The sequence below is a fragment of the Aythya ferina genome (genome assembly GCF_964211825.1).
Source record: "Aythya ferina genome assembly, chromosome: 16".
Taxonomy (NCBI): Eukaryota; Metazoa; Chordata; class Aves; order Anseriformes; family Anatidae; genus Aythya; species Aythya ferina.
In genome coordinates, this window is record NC_140315.1 from 7,027,689 (window position 1) to 7,045,912 (window position 18,224).

General features: G+C 38.8%; 1 protein-coding gene across 6 annotated transcripts in view; it reads left to right on the forward strand.

The window, feature by feature from the left end:
- BCAS1 (brain enriched myelin associated protein 1) overlaps nt 1–18,224 on the forward strand; it is a 48,611-nt gene that overhangs the window by 6,561 nt on the left and 23,826 nt on the right. For 3 of the 6 annotated variants that reach the window (XM_084537596.1, XM_084537595.1, XM_084537594.1), the window contains 3 exons: nt 6,378–6,958; nt 12,273–12,431; nt 13,004–13,048. In XM_084537596.1, the coding sequence (XP_084393722.1) occupies nt 6,378–6,958; nt 12,273–12,431; nt 13,004–13,048 (785 nt within the window). Of the gene's footprint in view, nt 1–6,377; nt 6,959–12,272; nt 12,432–13,003; nt 13,049–17,098; nt 17,240–18,224 lie in introns of all 6 variants that reach the window. The other 3 variants (XM_084537598.1, XM_084537597.1, XM_084537593.1) reach the window with 2 other exon arrangements.

Sequence of the window (18,224 nt, forward strand, 5' to 3'; positions counted from 1 at the left end):
TATGTTAAACTTTAAAACATTTCCCAGCTTCTGTGGAGGAGTAACTTCCAGGGGGCAAATGTCTGCACTCTTGGTCAGGATGCTTTCCTTTGCCAAGCCCATTCTCAGTCAGAGCAGCATACACAGAAGTCTACTTTGCTCTCATTTTAGAGGTAGTACGCCTTGGAGAGAGAGGGGCATGTCTGTCTAATCTGCAGTGGTATCTTCATAAATAAAATTCATCTGTCACCTTAAATTTTCTAGAATTGAGTTATGGCACGGTAGTTTAGAGAGCTAGATAAGTGAAAGCTAAGAATGTAGTACAGCTGAAAATACTGCCAGAGGTTAGTCTTATTTACTAGAAGTTTATTCAAACTGTGTCATAAAAGACTAATGTAACCATGACCACCTCTCTACTGTTACAGGACGTGTTGGATGTTATTCACCAAGTACCTGGGTAACCGGAGCATAAGGGTGGAGTTTTCTCTTTATCTGTACATTAACAAAATCATGTTGATATGCCCTTGTGTGTAAACTGGGGGTGTTAGTCTGGAAGAATGGTATCTAGAATGGCTTGGTTCTTGCACAGTGCTTTTTTATACTTTGTAAAGAACAAAAGGAGAGAGATATCAGGTACTTTTGCAGGGGTGTGGGTACATCACTGCTGAGTTAGTACATCTCATTTCAGACCTATTTCATGGTGTACATAACAGGACACCAACCAGACTTTCAAGTGATGGTAAAGCTGAACCTTGGGCTCCCCAGGGAGAGGTGCCTGTCAGCAGCTGAGACTGCTTTAAATGTTCACATCCTTTTTTGAAAATCTGGTGTGAAGTATATGGCCTGACCACTAAAAATTGGGCTGAAAAATTGGGCTGCAAACAGTCTTAAGAAGTTGTCTCCACGTATTCACGGGCAATTGCTCTCAGCCACAGATGTGTCTCTCTCTCTCCTTGTCTTTCAGCACCTCATTAATTTCTCCTACTACCTCTTGTTGGCTTTGGAGCCTTCTTGACCAGTGTTCAGCAGTGCTCATTTGTAGCAGCGTTGCTACATTTTACAACACTGAAGATCCAGCCAAGTTAATTTTGTCAGTGTTTTCCTCGTATTGGATTTATTTCTGTTCTCAGAAAATAATGAAAGCCAACTATTCTCTCCAATCTCTGTAAGGAGAGAAAAAGTTCTATTACTTGTTGTTAAGAGAAACTTATCAGACTTGCATCTAGTTAAAAAAAAAAAAAAAAAAAAAGAGAAATAATCAAGATAGGTATGGGGATATGTAGATGGTACTGATTACAGTTCAGAATCTCGACTCTGTGACTAATTTCTGAATGTCATCTAGCTATAAGAAATCAGTTTAAATGGTTGTCCACTAAAAAATAATAGCCTGTAGTTGTGTTTCTGGTCGTGCAAGCTAGCAGGGTTCTGGGCAGTAAATAAAAGCCAGATGATTTACACTGTCTGAAGTCTTAGGAAGTAAATGTATGGTGATTTATTTCTTTTAAATACATAAAAGGAAGTATGTTTTACTTAAATGGATTACCTAATTAATGTAATTATTAAACTGTTTTATGTAGCAAGTTGAAAAAATTGACTGGCCTATGATAATATTACACATATTTTAATTTTATTCATGTTTAAGCAGCAGTTAAGTCATTAACTATGTAGACAGCACTGAAATTGCACTAGTTTCTATAATTTAATCAAGGCGTTGGTGATAAAGAAGTGAATGCTTCTTGGAAATAGAAGTTATTCTTATAGAAAATGTAGTTGATATTTCTATTAAAAAAATACAGCGATCTATTTTATATCCATAAAGTAAGCATTTCTAGAGAAGACAACAGAGCTGCAAAAGGCAAGTGAAGCAAGAGGATTTCATTAATAGATGTGTTTGTGGCCTTTGTCTTATTAGCTTGCATTTTTGTGATTGCTAGTGATCTGACCATGTGCTCTGTGTTAAATAGTATAGCTGATAAATGAGTCTATGAAATCCATATCTGCTAATATAATGGGGAAAAAAGTAACGCAGAGAACTAACTTAATATAACTAGGGGAAGTAATGTTATTTGGAAGGGCCCCGTAACCATCTGCTTCACATCTGGGTGAGCAGATTGGTGACTGGTTCTCTGCTGCTTCTGCTCAAACAGGCTGACAGATGTGTGGGCTCAGGGATTCTTTCCATTGCTTGCCTTTTCTGCTTCTGATTACCAGGGCTGCGGACGTTGCACAGTGCTATCATCCACCTTCTCTTTCTGTAAAGCCATTGAAGTAGTAGTGGTGCCCTTACTGCTATTTATTGACGTCTTGCTTTGTGAGCAAAAGGATAGCAAATTTTATCCTGACTTCTTAATGTTTTCTGATGGCCTTTTTGAAGAAGTAATGTGGGACAAGAAAGATTGGAAAAGAATATTAATGTATTTTTTCCTTTTAAGAAAGGAGGGAAAGTCTTAATTTGGAACTCTAATGCTTCTGAAAATTCATGTAGTCTCATCACAACACTGTTTTTTTGGCTTTGTTTTTTTTGGGGGGTGGGGTGGTGTCTCCCATGCAAACACTAGATGGATTTTTTTCTGTTGTCCAAAGCATCAATAGCAGAAAACCTAGCACTTATTTTATGGCATGTCCTTCACACAGTAGTAGCCCATAGCAGGAGATATCTGTGAGGACCTTGGCAATTAAAGCTCTTCCTCATTCAGCAGCTAAAAATGAGTTGCTGCGCAGTTTTTGATTAAAAAAAATTATATGTCAAATCTAGCACAGAAAAATATCCTTAACTCTAGGGTGGTCTTACACAAGTTGGACTTTGCAGCTGAAATACTGTTTTGTTTTGTTTGTTTGTTTGTTTGTTTTTTGTTTTGTTTTTGGTTTTTTTTTTTTACATATCCTGCTGAAGTAAAGGGAAAGGAAGGATAAACCTGTAGTGTGGTTCTCTGTTGATAAACACTTGACAGTGAAATGCCTGTGTAGTAGTGGTAAGAGATGTAATCTCACAGCAGTGCTGCAAATTGTGCGTTGATTTTAGTTTCAGAGCTGTTATTAATCTTATTCAGGGTGAAGTGCTTTGATCCACTTGCAGAAGTGACCTAGAATATTGGAGGCTTTGCTTCTGTTTCTAACTCTGCTTCTTGCAGAGTAATTTGGAAAAGAATGGTACTTCTGTGTTTAAAAAAAAAAAAAAAGTCTGTCTTATGGCTGTCTATCTATGAATGAATGCAACAAATGGTGTGCTTTTATTATCAAGGGTCTGACAGAGAAATGGGATAGTGGAAGCCTCCTGGGTGGGTACAGAGGTTTAAAGTGCTGTAAAATAGAAACAACTGAAAGGAACAAGCAGTTGGGATTTGAGTTCAAGTGCCAGTGAACTTGCTGAGAGGTGGGTTAAGCTTCAGCCAGCTAATTGGGAGAAATCAGTTGGAAAAGGGCATCTGTGAAGGTGTTTCCAAATCTTGTGGACATCATTGTGCATTTACAAGCAATAGTAAGGACTTGGTTAAAAATGAATCCCTTTGTGGGAATGAAAAGAGGCTGAAATGGAAGTGTTGAGGGGTTGGAAAACATTGTCAAAACTGCAACATTTTCATCCAAACAACGTGATTTCAAAAACTTTCTCCTCCACAGTTTGCTGAGAATATGGCATGAGTCAAATCCTTCTGTTCAGCCCACCACATGAATGTCTCCTCTCTGGTGGTAGGATCTGCCTTGCCTGGTGTCTGAGCAGACTTTCCCTGAAACTGTTTGAACTGTTTTGACACAAAAGACATGCTGCAGAGCTCATGCCAGTGATATTTTCCAGGTCTTTCATTCCTTCTATGATAATTAGAGATAAAAGGAGCTTGATAGGTTCATGAGCTACTTTTTGTTTAGTTGGTTTCTTCATGATGAGCTTATATGTCTATTTTTATACTAAAGACAGCTTTTCTGTACTTCATTTTTAATCTATTACATAAAACAGGAGTTCAGCATTTATTACAATTATTTTCCAGTGGATGTTTTTTTTTCTACTTTAGCTGGGGAAGGGCTTGCTTCTTTACTTCCTTCCCTAGTTTCCAACTATAATTAGAAGTCAGTGCTTCAGTTCTTTTCTCATAGTACTACAGGAGGCTTAGGAAACTGACGCCTAGTGGCCGTGACAGATACGATGGTGGTAAAATAGCTAATTATTTGTACCTTTTCTTTGCATGTCATTATGTTGAAATGGGTGTTCATGGAATATTGTAGAAGAATATTAGTGACAAACGAGTCTTGCCAGCATGAGTCATTTTCTTACATGAATAGTAACAAAGAATCCAGGGAAAGAAATTTTCTCTATTAGAGAGCACAAAGAAATGAAAATTTATTACCCTGGACAGAACAGGATGTACTGATGTGCTCTCACCCCTCTGCATGCTTGCATATGCACAAAAAAACAATAAGAAAGCAAATGTCAGACTTAAAATGTTGGAAGCAGAGAAGCTGAGAGGCAGCCCTCCTGGTGGCTGGTGAAGTGCTGGCCTCAGTTGTGAATCTTGCAGCAGCAGGCCTTGCTTTGTCAGCTGTTGCTCCTGCTGCTGGAGAGTATTTCAGTAAATTCACTTGATGTAAATGCTGGCATGTCAGTATGCAGTACATCTTCTTCTTCTTTTTCTTTCTCTTTTTTTTTTTTTTTTTTTTGGAAGCCCCCACCTCCGGAAGCAGGGACTTCCAGTCCCTGGATGCTTGCTGATGGGAACCGGGCAGTATTTGTGGATGTGGGCTCTGCTCTTGTTCTGCACAGAGATGTGGCTAGGAGCCCTGAGCACGGCCACAGGAGGAGAGCATGAAATGGATAAGGACACATGTTGTACCGTGCCTGCTGCTGTCTGTTATGCAAAATCCTTGGTGGGGAGGATCAGAATGTTAGTGTAATTCTGCTGTGAAAAGCGAACTGGTAGTTTTAGAAGCTGTGATTATTCTGTTCAGTTTTCCTTATCATGAAAAGGAATTTTAAAAATGAAACAATGCTGAAAGTGTGTACTGTGGAAGACAAGCATTTTAGTCAAGTTTTATTGGCAACTAGGGTTTCATTTCTGTTACAGTAAAATCCAAAGGGCATAATATTGACTAAAGACAATTATAATTATTTAAAATGATTTCTATTTTACACTGAAACCAGCAATTTTTAAATTAATATTTAGCAAGTCAGTTTGAGACTGACAGTTTAGCACAGCTATAATTAAGTAGACCTAAATTTATGCTTGAAATCTGTGCTGGTTAATAACAGGGAAAATAGATACATATTCCAGTCAAAGCAGAGAATAGAAGCTCAAAATGTAAGATTTACCTCTGTACAAGATTCTTCTTGTTTTCAGGGGTTTCACACCACATGAGCAGTCTGATTTGGCCTCCCATACACAAAGCAGATATAAGAGATTTTTTTCTCATTTTTGTCTTCCTTTTGTCTTCTATAAAGCAAGAACCTACTGTTTCCATATGCACATACAGGATTAGGGATTTTCACCTCAGCTGTCTTACCAAACTGCAATTGTAATAAAAATCATAAAATATACTTCTAAGATAAAAGACTTTTTAAATCTAAAGTGTAATGGCTGTGAGTACACAAGCAGGAATTACTTGAGATTTTTTTTTTTTGTTTATTTGGAAAAGAAATGTGATAGATCCATATTGCTTTTGGGTGAAAAAAGTCAAAAACAAAAGGATAAAAGGCCTTGTTCAGATATGATTTGTAACTATTCGAATCAGGCTTAAACTAACCTACAGAAAATAGAGGAAAAAAGTAGAAACTCTACTATAGAGAGTAGGCAGCAAGGCAACAGCATTGGAAAAATGAATGAAATACGTTGTGACTGCACAGGCCTTGGGGAATTTGGCAAGCCAGGAAACAAAATCAGTCCTCTCTGTCTCCAGTCTTTATTTATGTCTAGTTTTGACAAAGGAAAGTGTAATATTAATGTAAAACTGTCTTAAGTTTTATTGATGCTTTCACATATAATGTATTTAATTGGAAGGTAACATATTCTCAGATGAAATGAAATCACCCAGTCCACTCGATTAAAATGCTAAAGGCATCAGGGCTGTTTTTTTTTTTCTTTTAGCACGTCTGCCAGGTTGAGCGCTCCAAAACCTCAGCCACGACCTGACACAGCTGAGCAGGGGCTGTGTAGAACATAATTTGCGCCAACATCAGTAAGGAATGACAGAGGAAGGAAAATCAGATGGGCAGGTCCAATTGATGAGCTACAGCTCGTGTTTAGTGCAGGAAAACAACGGGGTCCTGAAACAAGCCATGCTGTGTGTGGTCCTCCCTGGGGCTTCACGTTCCGAACTACTTAGTTTATTAAGTAGCGAAGTGACCGCAATTAATTGTACAACCTGTATAACTTTGCTGTGTGGGATAATTGCTGTTTTATGCTTGTTTGCAGTTGATGCGAAGGCAAGTGTTGCGCGGGATAATGCGGCCGCTTCTTCCCCAAAGACAAAGGAGCAGAGCGCCGGCGCTGCAGGCGGGGAGGTTGCTGGGAGCACTGCCAGCAGGGCCCTGCCATCTGCTAAACCCCTCTCTGTCTTCGCGTTTTCATGGTCTGTACCAGGGCGTACTGAAGATCCAGCATCAGACTCATCAGTTGGATCGGCGAAGCTTGATGTCAGCTCGGAGGCGCCCAACGTGAACAAAGCTCCAAGTGACAGCACGGCCTTGCCCACGGCAGCTGCGCCACAGCCTGGCACCCATAAAATCCTGGCCCAGGCCCAGTCAGCTTCAGTGCCTCACCACAGCAGCCTAGCAGCACCTGGGATACCTGACGGAGAATCTACAGCCACACCGAAGCCAAAACAAGTAAACTTTTTTGACAAGATCTTCAAACTGGAGAAGGGGAAGGAAAGGAGCCAAGAGCAGACTCCCACCCAGAAGGAAACAAGGGCTTTAGACGCTCCCGACGGGTGCAGTGAAGTGCAAGAAGCTGCCAGATCACAGAGAACTTCAAATGGCATCCCACTGGGGAAGGCAAGTGCTGGGTTAGGAATTTCCATGTCACAATGACACCTCCTAGGAATAATGATTATAGCCCAGGACAAACTGATGTCATGGTGGCTCAGTGAGTGAGTTGGTTTTGCTCTTAAAATTATTGTAGGTAACCCCTGGAGGGGTGGCTGGGAGAAGAACCAATGGCAGAGCAATAATAACTCTGATGCCTGCTCCATGGCTCAGTGTTGGCACCTGGCTGAGGGTTTCAGTTCCTTTGCATTGCTGTGAAAGGCGTAGGCAAGGTAGCTGTGTTCGTGCTCCAATAGTCTTAATAGTGAACATCAGCCAGCTACAGATGAAGGCAGAATTACCTGAAAGCAAAATTGTTTCTTGTACTTGATGATTTTGGAATTTGATACTGAATGGTTCGAATAAATTAGTATAAGATGGTCACTTTTCTTGAACAATAGCTTATTGTTGCATCCTGCACATACCAGCAAAAGGAATAATATACAGTAACAATTTCTGTGCTCTTTGTGACTTTTAGTCAAACAAATACAGTCTTTAGAAATGATTTTTACAGGAGAATGCAATATAGAATAACCTATCTGAGAGAGCTTGCTAGTCAAAGAAAGGATCTGAAAATAGGCAGGAATTCAGTGTGGTTTGTTAAGCATCATGGATGGAAATTTGTTGCTGCTTTTAGCAGTAGCCACTTTGTAGCCCTAACACTTGCATTTTGTCTAAAGCAGAATGGCAGGTAGTAATAAAGGAGCGATTTTATTCAACTTCTTCCTTGTTTATTCTATTATCATCATAACCAACTGGTCAGACCTAATCCAAGCCCACAGTAGTCCTATGTTACTAGGATAGATGAGTGTAACATCTCAGTTGTTAGATCTGTCACTGGTATAGTTCATTGACTATAGTAAAGTTTCTCTTCAGCCCGGGTGCATACCCAAGGCAAACACTTCTTAAGGACAGCAGGATAAGATTTTTATACCTCCAGCAGAGTCTAATATCAGTAAATGCACTGGAGGATTTATTTTCAGCAACTACTGAAAATGTTCATCCCCTGGATTGTGAACAAGTAGCATAACTCTTACTAGTCTCACTGGAATAGTGTCAGTCCATACTACCTGGTGATCTAGCTCAAGCCCTGTCCAAACCAGGAATGGGAGGAAAGAAATAGTTTCATGGATTCCTTATCAGAATCTGTGTGTAAGTGCCATTCTAATGAGAATTAGTTTTGTTTTAGTTCAGGCTTTTAAACAACATTTGCTGAGTAATCACTAATGCTTTTAATAGTGTTGAACACTTGAGGTGAGCTCACAGGATGCTCACTGCTTGTACTGACAATGCTGCAGGTTATCCCCAAAGGCTTCTTCAATTGCTATTCTTTGTGTGTTGTTTTTTTCTATTTTGTCTCCTCAAAATTGAAGTTTTCATTAGTTGTATAAACTTATTGTGGTATTTTTGAAAATTAGTTTGTAAGACTTAAATGTTACACTTTTGACCCCTGCATTTCAAAGGAGACACCCATCACCAGTGTCTCTGTTATGTATGTGCCTTTAAAGAATTGGTAGTCTCAGCCTAGCAGAATATCAAGTGTTTCACTACAGAAACAGAACTGGGTCAATAATACTGAATGAATAACCTATTCAGTGCATTACTGCCACATCTATTTGCAGCTATAAACTAAAGTTTTTCAGCTTTATAAACTCCCCACAGATATTAATGACTAATACACACAAAGGATAAATTTTGCCTGTGGCTCACAAGAATAAAAAATGGTTATAAAATATATATTTTATATACAAATGTAAAATTCATAATTTCCAATTTTGCTGTGATTGTGAACTACAGACTGTGAAATGTTATCGTTCATGCTGTGTAAGTAGAACATCTAAATTTGATTAATTTTGAATTCTGTTCTATTTGTCATCTTATTCATATGCTGAACTTCTAATGGGGATAATAGGAAATCCCAAGCACTAATCAGCTGTGGGGTGTTTGACATGTACAAGTATTTGCATTATCTTAGCACATACAGCAGCTTTTTTATGCCTGGTGCCTTCTTGAGCACAGGTGTCACACTTAACAAAAGTGCCTGTACATCTTTCACATGCATGCTTAAAGCTGGAGCATTGAAAATGTTTGAGGGCTCATAAAATCAGGGTTTAAGTTAGTATACATGGGTCCTGAAACTATATAACAACATCGAGTTAAAATTTAACCTTATCCTTAGGCTTTCTGTCTATAAGCTTTGTCTTTCATTCCTCAAATATACAAAGGAGTATGTGTTGGGGATGGGGGAGAGTTGATAAGGACCTTTTCTGGGAAAGATGTAGCAGCAAAACACTTCTGACATGTTGCCAGATCTTAACTCTGTTCCTAAAACAAAGGCTGTGGCTCTGCCTTGCAGCACAGTTGCCTTCTGTTTCCTCTAAAGTTGTTCATTCCCATGTAGGATGGAGGAATGACCAAATCTAATTTAATTGCTGTTACTGTAGTAACTTCAAACAGTTACCAAATAATCATACTAAAAATCCAGATATTGCTGCCAACATTTTATTATTTTTTTTTTGTGGATTATTGCTTATAGTATCTGTAAAAGCTAAAGAAAAGTTTCCCTGAACTGGGTGCCAGCACATAACAAATAACATTGCTGGTAAGTAAGAGAGAGACTCCACAGTTGTAGCTCGAGCTGCACAAACATTCTGTGTTTGGTGAACCACTCTTTATTTTTGTGGTCTACAAAACTACATTCAGAAGACAGCATAATTAAAACAAGGACAGAATTCACGAATTCATGAAGCATTTACTATGTAAGCCAAAGAAAAGATAAATTATATGCCTGAAATGTTTCACTGAGCCATGATTCATACAAACAAAAGTGCTGGCAGGAATATATTCTTTTGATATGTTTTTCTAATGACTGGACTAAAGCTACAGTATAAGTATTTAAGGTGTTTATTACCCCCAAATTTGGCTCCCCAAAGAAATGAATTGAGCATTTATACAGGAACTGTTAACTTCTAATGTCAGTTTTCTTCTTCTGTTATTTCTGGAGTTTTCTTTCATTATTATTTGCCTTCGGGACTTTGCACAGAATATTACACAGTGAGCTTCTGGAGAAGTTTTTGTGGTTGTTTGGCTGTGGCTTAGAAAATGTGATATTGTAGGACTTTGCACTATCTCTGCTTGATTTTCACACTGAAGGCCTGAGCCTGTATTCCTTCCTGCAGTGGTATCCCTATGAAAGCACAAGATGGATCACATTATCTGTCAAAGTCCAGATCTGTCTGTCTAGCAGCAGTCTTGGCTTGGGAATTCTGGAGTAGGGGCTTCTTGTGCCATGGGTCACTACATGGCCCGTTTGTGTTCTGCAAGCCTGGAGGGATTTTTTCGATGGCTTTGTGCCTGAAGCTCTGCATGGTTTGCAATAGCTGCCACATCTGGACAGTGTGGCGATAGCAGGAGATGCATTTCTAGTGCTGCCAGTCGTGGTGACTGTCACCTCTGCAACTGTTTCAGGTTGTATCTGCTGCTAATAATAACTGTTTGTTGTAGTGTCTAACAAAAAAGAGCCCTTCCTCCTAAACAGCATGCACCTCAGAAGGGTTTATACATGTGTGAAAATAAATAAGTTTATTTTTCTTTGATAGCATCAAGTACTTTGTTAATGAAATTTTGTTTAGCAATGTATATACTGCTTTTTGCTTCTTCAGTCTCTTGCCTCATGTTTCTGTTGCCCCTTTGATATCTGAAATAGAGCCAGCATTTTTCATAGAACCAAAGCTCTTTAGATGGCATCCCCGGAGGAAGGGCTTCTGGAGCTGGTGTGGCCGTGTGTGTCTGCATGGGACATATTGTTCTTGGAACGACTCAGGCCTGTAGCTGGCAGCTGGACAAAGTGGCGTGTTAGAACCTTTGCGAGCAACTCCTAAATAGCCTGTTGAAACCTTCTGAACTACTGTGCTGTGTTTCTTCATGGGTAAATTTGGAAAATGGTGGAATTAAACTGAATTCTCTTCTTGCAAGTCAAACGTATGTTTAACTCCTTAAATGCTGCATTGAGACTGGCCACTCCACGCTCATTTTTCCTGATCCCAAATTAGCCCTCTGAAGATTTAACTTGTCTGTGTGTTTATTCTCCTTCCTTCAGTGACCTATAGAAATGTAGGGTCTTTGAAAATCCTATATGAATACTGCTTTTAAATTCCTTGGTACAGGGAAAAGAGTCATTGGGGCATCTAGTGTCCTAAAACCTGCTCCTCTAGTCACTGCTTCCTAACTGAGCATGTGTGTGCTTCAGTCTAGCTGAAGGTAAGTTCTGGAGAAATACAGAACTGCTATGATGGTCCATTCAGTAAAATTTCAATTTTCCTACCAAGGTCACCACACTTCACTGCTCTAATAAATGCAGGGCTGGATCTGTCAGTTATAGTACAAACAGATAAACAAAAGGGAAAAGTGTTGTTGATAAGACTTGGATATTAATAATTATGTGTAGTGCTCTTTAAAAGGAAATATTGAATTGGACATGAGAATTTGTCTCAAGCTGTTCTGTCCTGCAAAAAGTTTGTGTTGGCTTTACCTGTGCAGTCTGAAAGCAAAAGTGTCCAGAATGGCAGGAAAAAAAAGTGCAGAAGGGTGCCAAGCTCTCCAAAACTGGTCTAACTGTTGTTTGTTTTAAAAATAAATAAAAATAAAACAGACCCTTGTCTAGGTTTCTAAATAGAAATTAAGTAGTCTTTAAGAATATTGCATACATGTGAGTGCTTGAGCACTGGGAAACTATTCTGGGGCTCTGGTGAATGTAATTCCAGGAGGAGAGGAGACAACTATCTGTCTCAGAAGAATTACTTTGTGGTGGTGTTGTTTTTTTCTTTTTAACCTATACCATGTTGGTATTTACTAGATAAATTATTTCTGGAGTTGCAGAATAATAGGGTGTCGGAAGCAATCTTTGTATGGTACAATCAGACACTGAGCAAGCCATCAAAGGCTAAAAATCTCAGTGTTTGTTCCTATTCACAAGTTCAGCCTTGAAAAGAGAAAAGCAGTGTTGTTTAGGATGCTGTGTGCAACTTTACTTGTGTTTGTTATACTTGGTAGCTCAGAACAATGTTCCTCCAATCAACAGCAAATGCTGAATATATTAGAAAAGAGGGGAAAGAGATGTATAAATGCTCAATTGTTCTGAATACGTAGGCTGGAGAAATATGGTTGGAATTAGGGTTGTGACTTTGAGCAACATAATGCAAGTCACAAATGTTACTTTTGCATTCCACTGGAAATCAAGCAAGCTGGGACTGAGGAAACTGCCCCATTTTTTTTTTCCTTCTAGGAGATAGATGACCGCAACCGAAGCGATCTACGGCAGGACTTGGCAAGTGGCAACAGTCTTGCTGCTGAGCAACCTGCAAAGTCAGAGGTAAACCAAGACAGCCCCCAGGCAGCTGCTGCAGTGGACAACCACTCCGTCATGAGTTTCTTTAAAACACTGGTAAGCCATTGCTCTCCTCTAGGTCTTAAGGCTATGGCTCAAAATGAGTGCTTGTAAAAACCCCTTGTGGATGTGCTTAGCTAAATGTAATGTGCTCTGTCATGAACACTGAGGAATAATGAAGCCAAATAGATGTTTTAGAGAATGGCATGAGATGACAGATGTAGGTATGGTGCAGTTTTGATAAAATGATGACCTACTCTGAGAACTTCCTCTGCTGCACAAGTACTTGTAAACTTGTAGGTATTTAGCTGTCTTAAATATTTTTTGCATGTTTAAATTTTGATTTGTAAAACCTTGAAGTTCATTTTCATGGATTTTTGGTTGTAGAATCTTCAATAACACTTTTCCTCTAGATATTTTTCATCTTTGCCACTGCCTTTAACTTACTCTTAAGAAACGTTTGTCGTAGAAATTTTCTCATATGTGAGAGGGGAAAAAAAAAAAGTACTTTCACCTCTGTGCTGAGGGGAAAAACCTGCTAGTTTCAAACAGATGAACTTTCAGATCTTTTGAAAGATTGAGCTGGGTATGACTGTTTTTTGTGGTGTTTTTCCTCAAATATATTTAAGGTCTCACCAAGCAAAGCTGAAACCAAAAGTGAACCTGAAGACAAGGTAGGCAAATTTCTTGTTCTGTTACTGGTCGCTGTTTTTTAACACAGGTATTTATTCTTCATTGTATTGCCTCTTCCCCTACTGATGATATCATTTGCAGTCACAATTTAAAATATTTTCTGCCTGAATAAATTTGAAAGGAAGATGAGTATGAACAGTGTGATTCCCCAGATCAAATGGTTTAGTTAAGATCAGATTTGTAGCATTTCTGTGAAGTTCATGAGCTGGTAATGATTTTGGCTGTTACTCTGACTTGCCCTTGATCTGAAGAGTCCTTGCAGTGAAACCCTCCTGAGTCCACAAAAGCTCCATTTTCTCATAGAGCTGAGCAAAGTGTATCATTCTTTGCATCCTGTAATGCATGTGCTCATCAATGTTACCTCTTCGTACATCTGCAGTACTGCAGAAAGGACATATGAGGCCTCCTGCCTACAGCAGCTTCTGGATTATTTGGGCAGGGGCAGCACAGCTATCCTGCCCCCCATCTCTGAGTGTGGGAAGATGGGGAGGATCATCTTTGTGTTGAAATCAATAAGGAAGAGTGGGAAGCAGAAGAGAGCTCCCAGTGCTTCCTCTCTGGGACTCCTCTGGCTGAAGCACCCTTGTTTGAACCATGCTACAGTTGGAGCTAGTGATCTGAGGAGAATGGGTGGGCAGATGTTGTTTTTGTGTTTTGTTTTGTGTTGTTTTTTTTTTTTTTTTTTCATATATATATATTTCTTTTTAAATGAAAGTGAAAACATAATCTTTTAAAATGGAAAAATGTAGGTGTTTAAAGTATTTTCCTTCTCCCTTCTATCCCATTGTTAAGCTAGTGCCAAAGCTTGTAATTGCTTCAACAGAAGCAGGAGTTTGCCAGATGATCTGTATTAAGCTGCCTTCTCCTCCTTCAGTGTTTCATTAGCCTACAGGCATGTCACTGACTGTCTCATTGACTGGGAACTCCCAGATTAAATGATGCTATAACTAGAACTGAAATATTTTTTTCTTCTGCAATGCTTGTGATAAAAATTTAAATAACACAAAGAATAAATCCCCTACCCCCCCCCCCCCCCCAAAAAAAAAAAAAAGTTATTTCCATGCATCTATTAGGTAACAAAACTCACTACCTGCATCAACATTTGTTTTCTATCCCATTTTTATCCTTTGTCCTATTCAATCTTTATATAGTACGGTACTAAGATGGTGAATATTTTTTTACGGGACTTTGTAAGTACATTCAATTTTTTTAGCTCAATTCTGGGAGCTGTTAATCAGGGCTGATCTTTAAGATGTCCAGAAAAGGTGGTTATCAAATTGCACTGTTTCAGTGAGGTTTGTGTCTCTTTCAACACATTGTGAAAAATCCAGCTGTTCAGTACAGTTTGCATAATTTATCATGTGCTTCTGTAGCAGGTAACTGATGCAGGCATATCATAATTTGGAAACAAATATGCTGTTTGGGTTTGGTTTGCTATCACACCTGTGAGGGTAAACAAATCCAGATGACTAGCAGGATATGCAACCTTTTTGCATAGAGGTTAATGGGAGTTGCTTTTTACAAAGAATTTCTTTATCTTCACTAGTGCTTTCCTGACACAAAGAATTGAATTTTCACTATATTCAATAAAAATACATGAAAGTGTATTACATACATATGTAATTACATTACATATTACATACATGTCAACAGCCATAGAAAATTTGCAAATTTTATAGCTGATAAGTATAATGAAATAATGGTCAATTCCCCCCTGAAAAAATAATTCGTCTTTAACAGATGTGTTCTCAAGTGTGGCTTTCTGCCTCATTCAGGCTGAGCCGTTCCCAAGTGCCAGCTTTTTGGCTAGGTTGGTTGGCACAGGGGCCACGATGTATTTAAGTAAGTCCTGGTCACGCTTTCATTTTGGCTGCTTACGCGCCCACTTGTTTTGTGTTTTCCCACGGCTAAGAGGACTGACAAGTGTTCTTGTACTTCCGAGAAACAGCTCAGCAAAGCACGGCAGCACCCTCCCTCCTGGTGAAATGCAGAGGTGTGCAGTATCACCAAGTTCAGAAAACCTGCAGTCTGTGCAACAATATGCTGTCATCAGTGGTGCCCCTGGCTTTAATCTGCTGGTTAGAGACATGTATGCTTCCAGCAGCATGGGCGCACCCTTAATGATTGTCGCTTCGTCCGTGTAAACACGAGAGTTTAGCCTACATAATAAATAATACTGAGCTGAGTCAGACATCCTGGGATTAATCGATCCTTTGCAAGTTTATACTAACCAACATGGCATTCATTTGGATCAGATCTGCTCCAGACCACCTATTTGAGCCTTCAGTAACTGCTTCTCATAGTTATGACACTGCACATGTGGGAATGCTGCACTACAGCAGGGAAGCACGGCCAATTCTGAGGCAACTAGCCGCAACCTCTCCATAGTACATGGCGTTCTGCTTCATTCAGTGACATTAGATGCTTCTTACAATCTTGAAACCAAGATCTCAGCTTAACGTGCTCAGAAGCATTATGTTCTTTGTTTTGGACCTTTCCTCCTATCCTGTTCATTGTAGTCAGCTGCAATGCTTTATATTACAGATGCTATAGGCCAATTTGTTTCTTTGGAGTTTGGGTCACTTGTTCCTGTACTTCCTGGAATTCTTGTCAACTTCTTTGAAAGCTCTCAGAAACTAAATAGCCTAAGGAAAATGTTATGGGAATCAGAATGAAGTCCTGGATACTAGCAAGTAACAACTAGAAGAATATTATGTCCTCCTTTGTCCTAAGTAATCACAAATACATCATCTTTAGAACCTGACACTGAAACACTGTAGAGGGAAGAATGCTACCCTGTATTTGTGATTAGTCATATATTGTGGGCATATGTACAGGGCTGTTACCATAGTGCATATACTCCTGTGTTAACTTGTTTGGATGTTGAAGCTTGGTTAAACAACCTTGGATATGTTTGTTTTTTTTTTATTGAAAATTATGAAAGTGATGGAGAAGGAGGGAGGAAAAAAAAGCCATTATTCATAACAGTAAAACTTTAATCTTTTTTTTTCTGCACTAATACACAACCTTGCAGAGGGTTGTGTTGAAGATCTGGGGGAAGGGGGAAAAAAGACAACACTGAACAGTGATGTTTTGAGGAGGTTCTTGGCTTTTTTTTTTTTTAAAGATTATTTTCTAATGGTGTGAAAAGTTAAATAGAACATTTCTTCTAAAACGTTACTCAATTTCTTTCCAAAGACTTGTAGAAAAGTCATGTAGTTGAAAAGACCCACTTCTACTTGATGCATGGTAATTTAATCTGCTGTAAGCTGCAGGTTGTTTGCTATCACTATTTTAAAATAACCTGATATTACTTTTTCCATATAGACATCAGTGTCAAATGTTTTTCTTTGATACTTAGCCCTTTGTAATGCATTTTTCAATGAGGTGCCTAGAGTTCCTGTCTCTAATTTCAATGCGTATTGACTCCCAAAATCAGTGTTGTTTTTTTTGCAGGCACTTGGAATGGAGTAAAAGGGAAACGGTGCTTTTCAATTCAATGCTCTTAGTATCAGTATATCATTAATATTTCTTATACTTTTATTTCTAGCTAATTTTATGTGTATTAATGCAGATTTGTAATATTTTTATGTAGCATATCATGAATATTCATACTGTGCTCTTCATAAACACTTCATCATGCAGAACACTTTAAAGCCCCTACAAAACTGGGGGGAAAAAATGTTCAAAAGGTATTTTCCAAGTGATATATCTGCCCAGTTTACAAATAACCCCAAATTCAGTTGATTACTTATTCATTAAATTTAAGCTTCTGTATTTTATATTTATGTTTAGGCAAATTGATTTAACTTTGAGTGAAGTGGATTACCATAGCTTTTATTTTTCATTCACTACTTGCTGCACTGAGTAATTGGGGGGGGGGGGAGGGATGTTCAGAGCAAAGAGGGGTGTCCAGAGCAAAAAGGAGATATTTGTTTTGAAAGCAAAGTATGAGTGTTTGAATCTTTTTCATGAACAAATTCTACAAGTTCTGTAACAAGTACTGAACTTCAAATGATGTTGTACAAAAGGGATCGAAAGCAGAAAAAGGCCATGGTGGGCAACCTGCTCCGAAGACGGTGCCAGAATCCCAGACTAAAGGAGCCAAGAAAAAGAAGGCAGAGAGTCCCAAGCTAGGACACAGTACTTTTAGCAAACTCTTTAGGCATAAGGTCTGTATGAAACCCTAGGAAGAGCAGAACCCTGAGCAGTAACAGATGGTTCCTGTCACAGAGTGGAATTTAATTGGTAACTGAACTCAGTCTGGCCAGCTGTGCTGTGCAGTGCTCTGAAAACCAACAATGTGAGCATTTCTGAGCCACGCATTATAGAAACAAGCTTAGTGAGCAATGTTTCACTTGTACCATCTGTGAATTCAGGATTCTGAAACAATTCCTCTAACCTGCCGAGCTCCGTGCTGCACAGGTTATGCTTCTTACTAACACCTGCTAAGTTTCATTGGTCTCCTAAAATAAAAATAAAAGGTACTGACAAACAATGAACTGTACGGATATGTACATTTCCTTTACATCTCCTATAGGGCAGGTTTAAGAGCTCAGCCAAACTATAATTAAGGCTTTAAGTTTCATGTTGACTTAATATACACAGTCATGTGGTTGAAATTAGTGATTTGATGAATGGGGGCATAACTCATATGACACAGGGAAGGAATAAGAACTTGCATTCACAAATAGTTACTTTTCACTTGAAACATAAAATTTAATATCTAATTTTAGTTTGGATGGAAAAAGCTTTGTTTTCAAGGACAACTTTAAAATGTTGGAAGAGCACACTCTTCATGCAAGTGGTTTTAGTTTTATTTTTAATAAATTGCTGAAAACATTTCACCAGCTTTTGTCTCAAGGTCCATATGGGCACTTCTATTTTTTTCTGAAGAGGATAATATGCCACGATGTTCTGTGGCAGGGAAGCAGAGAATTGAGGCTGTTTAGACCAAAGAATGCAGAAGCAGAACCCCTTTCACCGGGGGAGGAAAATAATTAATATTTAATGCTCATTTAAAACACCCACAAGGAGTTTTTGGTGAGTAGGGGGCTTTATAATTGACAGTTATATTTGAGCACAAGGCCAAGGGAATTCTTTAACACTTCCAAAACGAGAATGTTCTTTCCACTGTCCTCTCTTTTTTGGAAATTA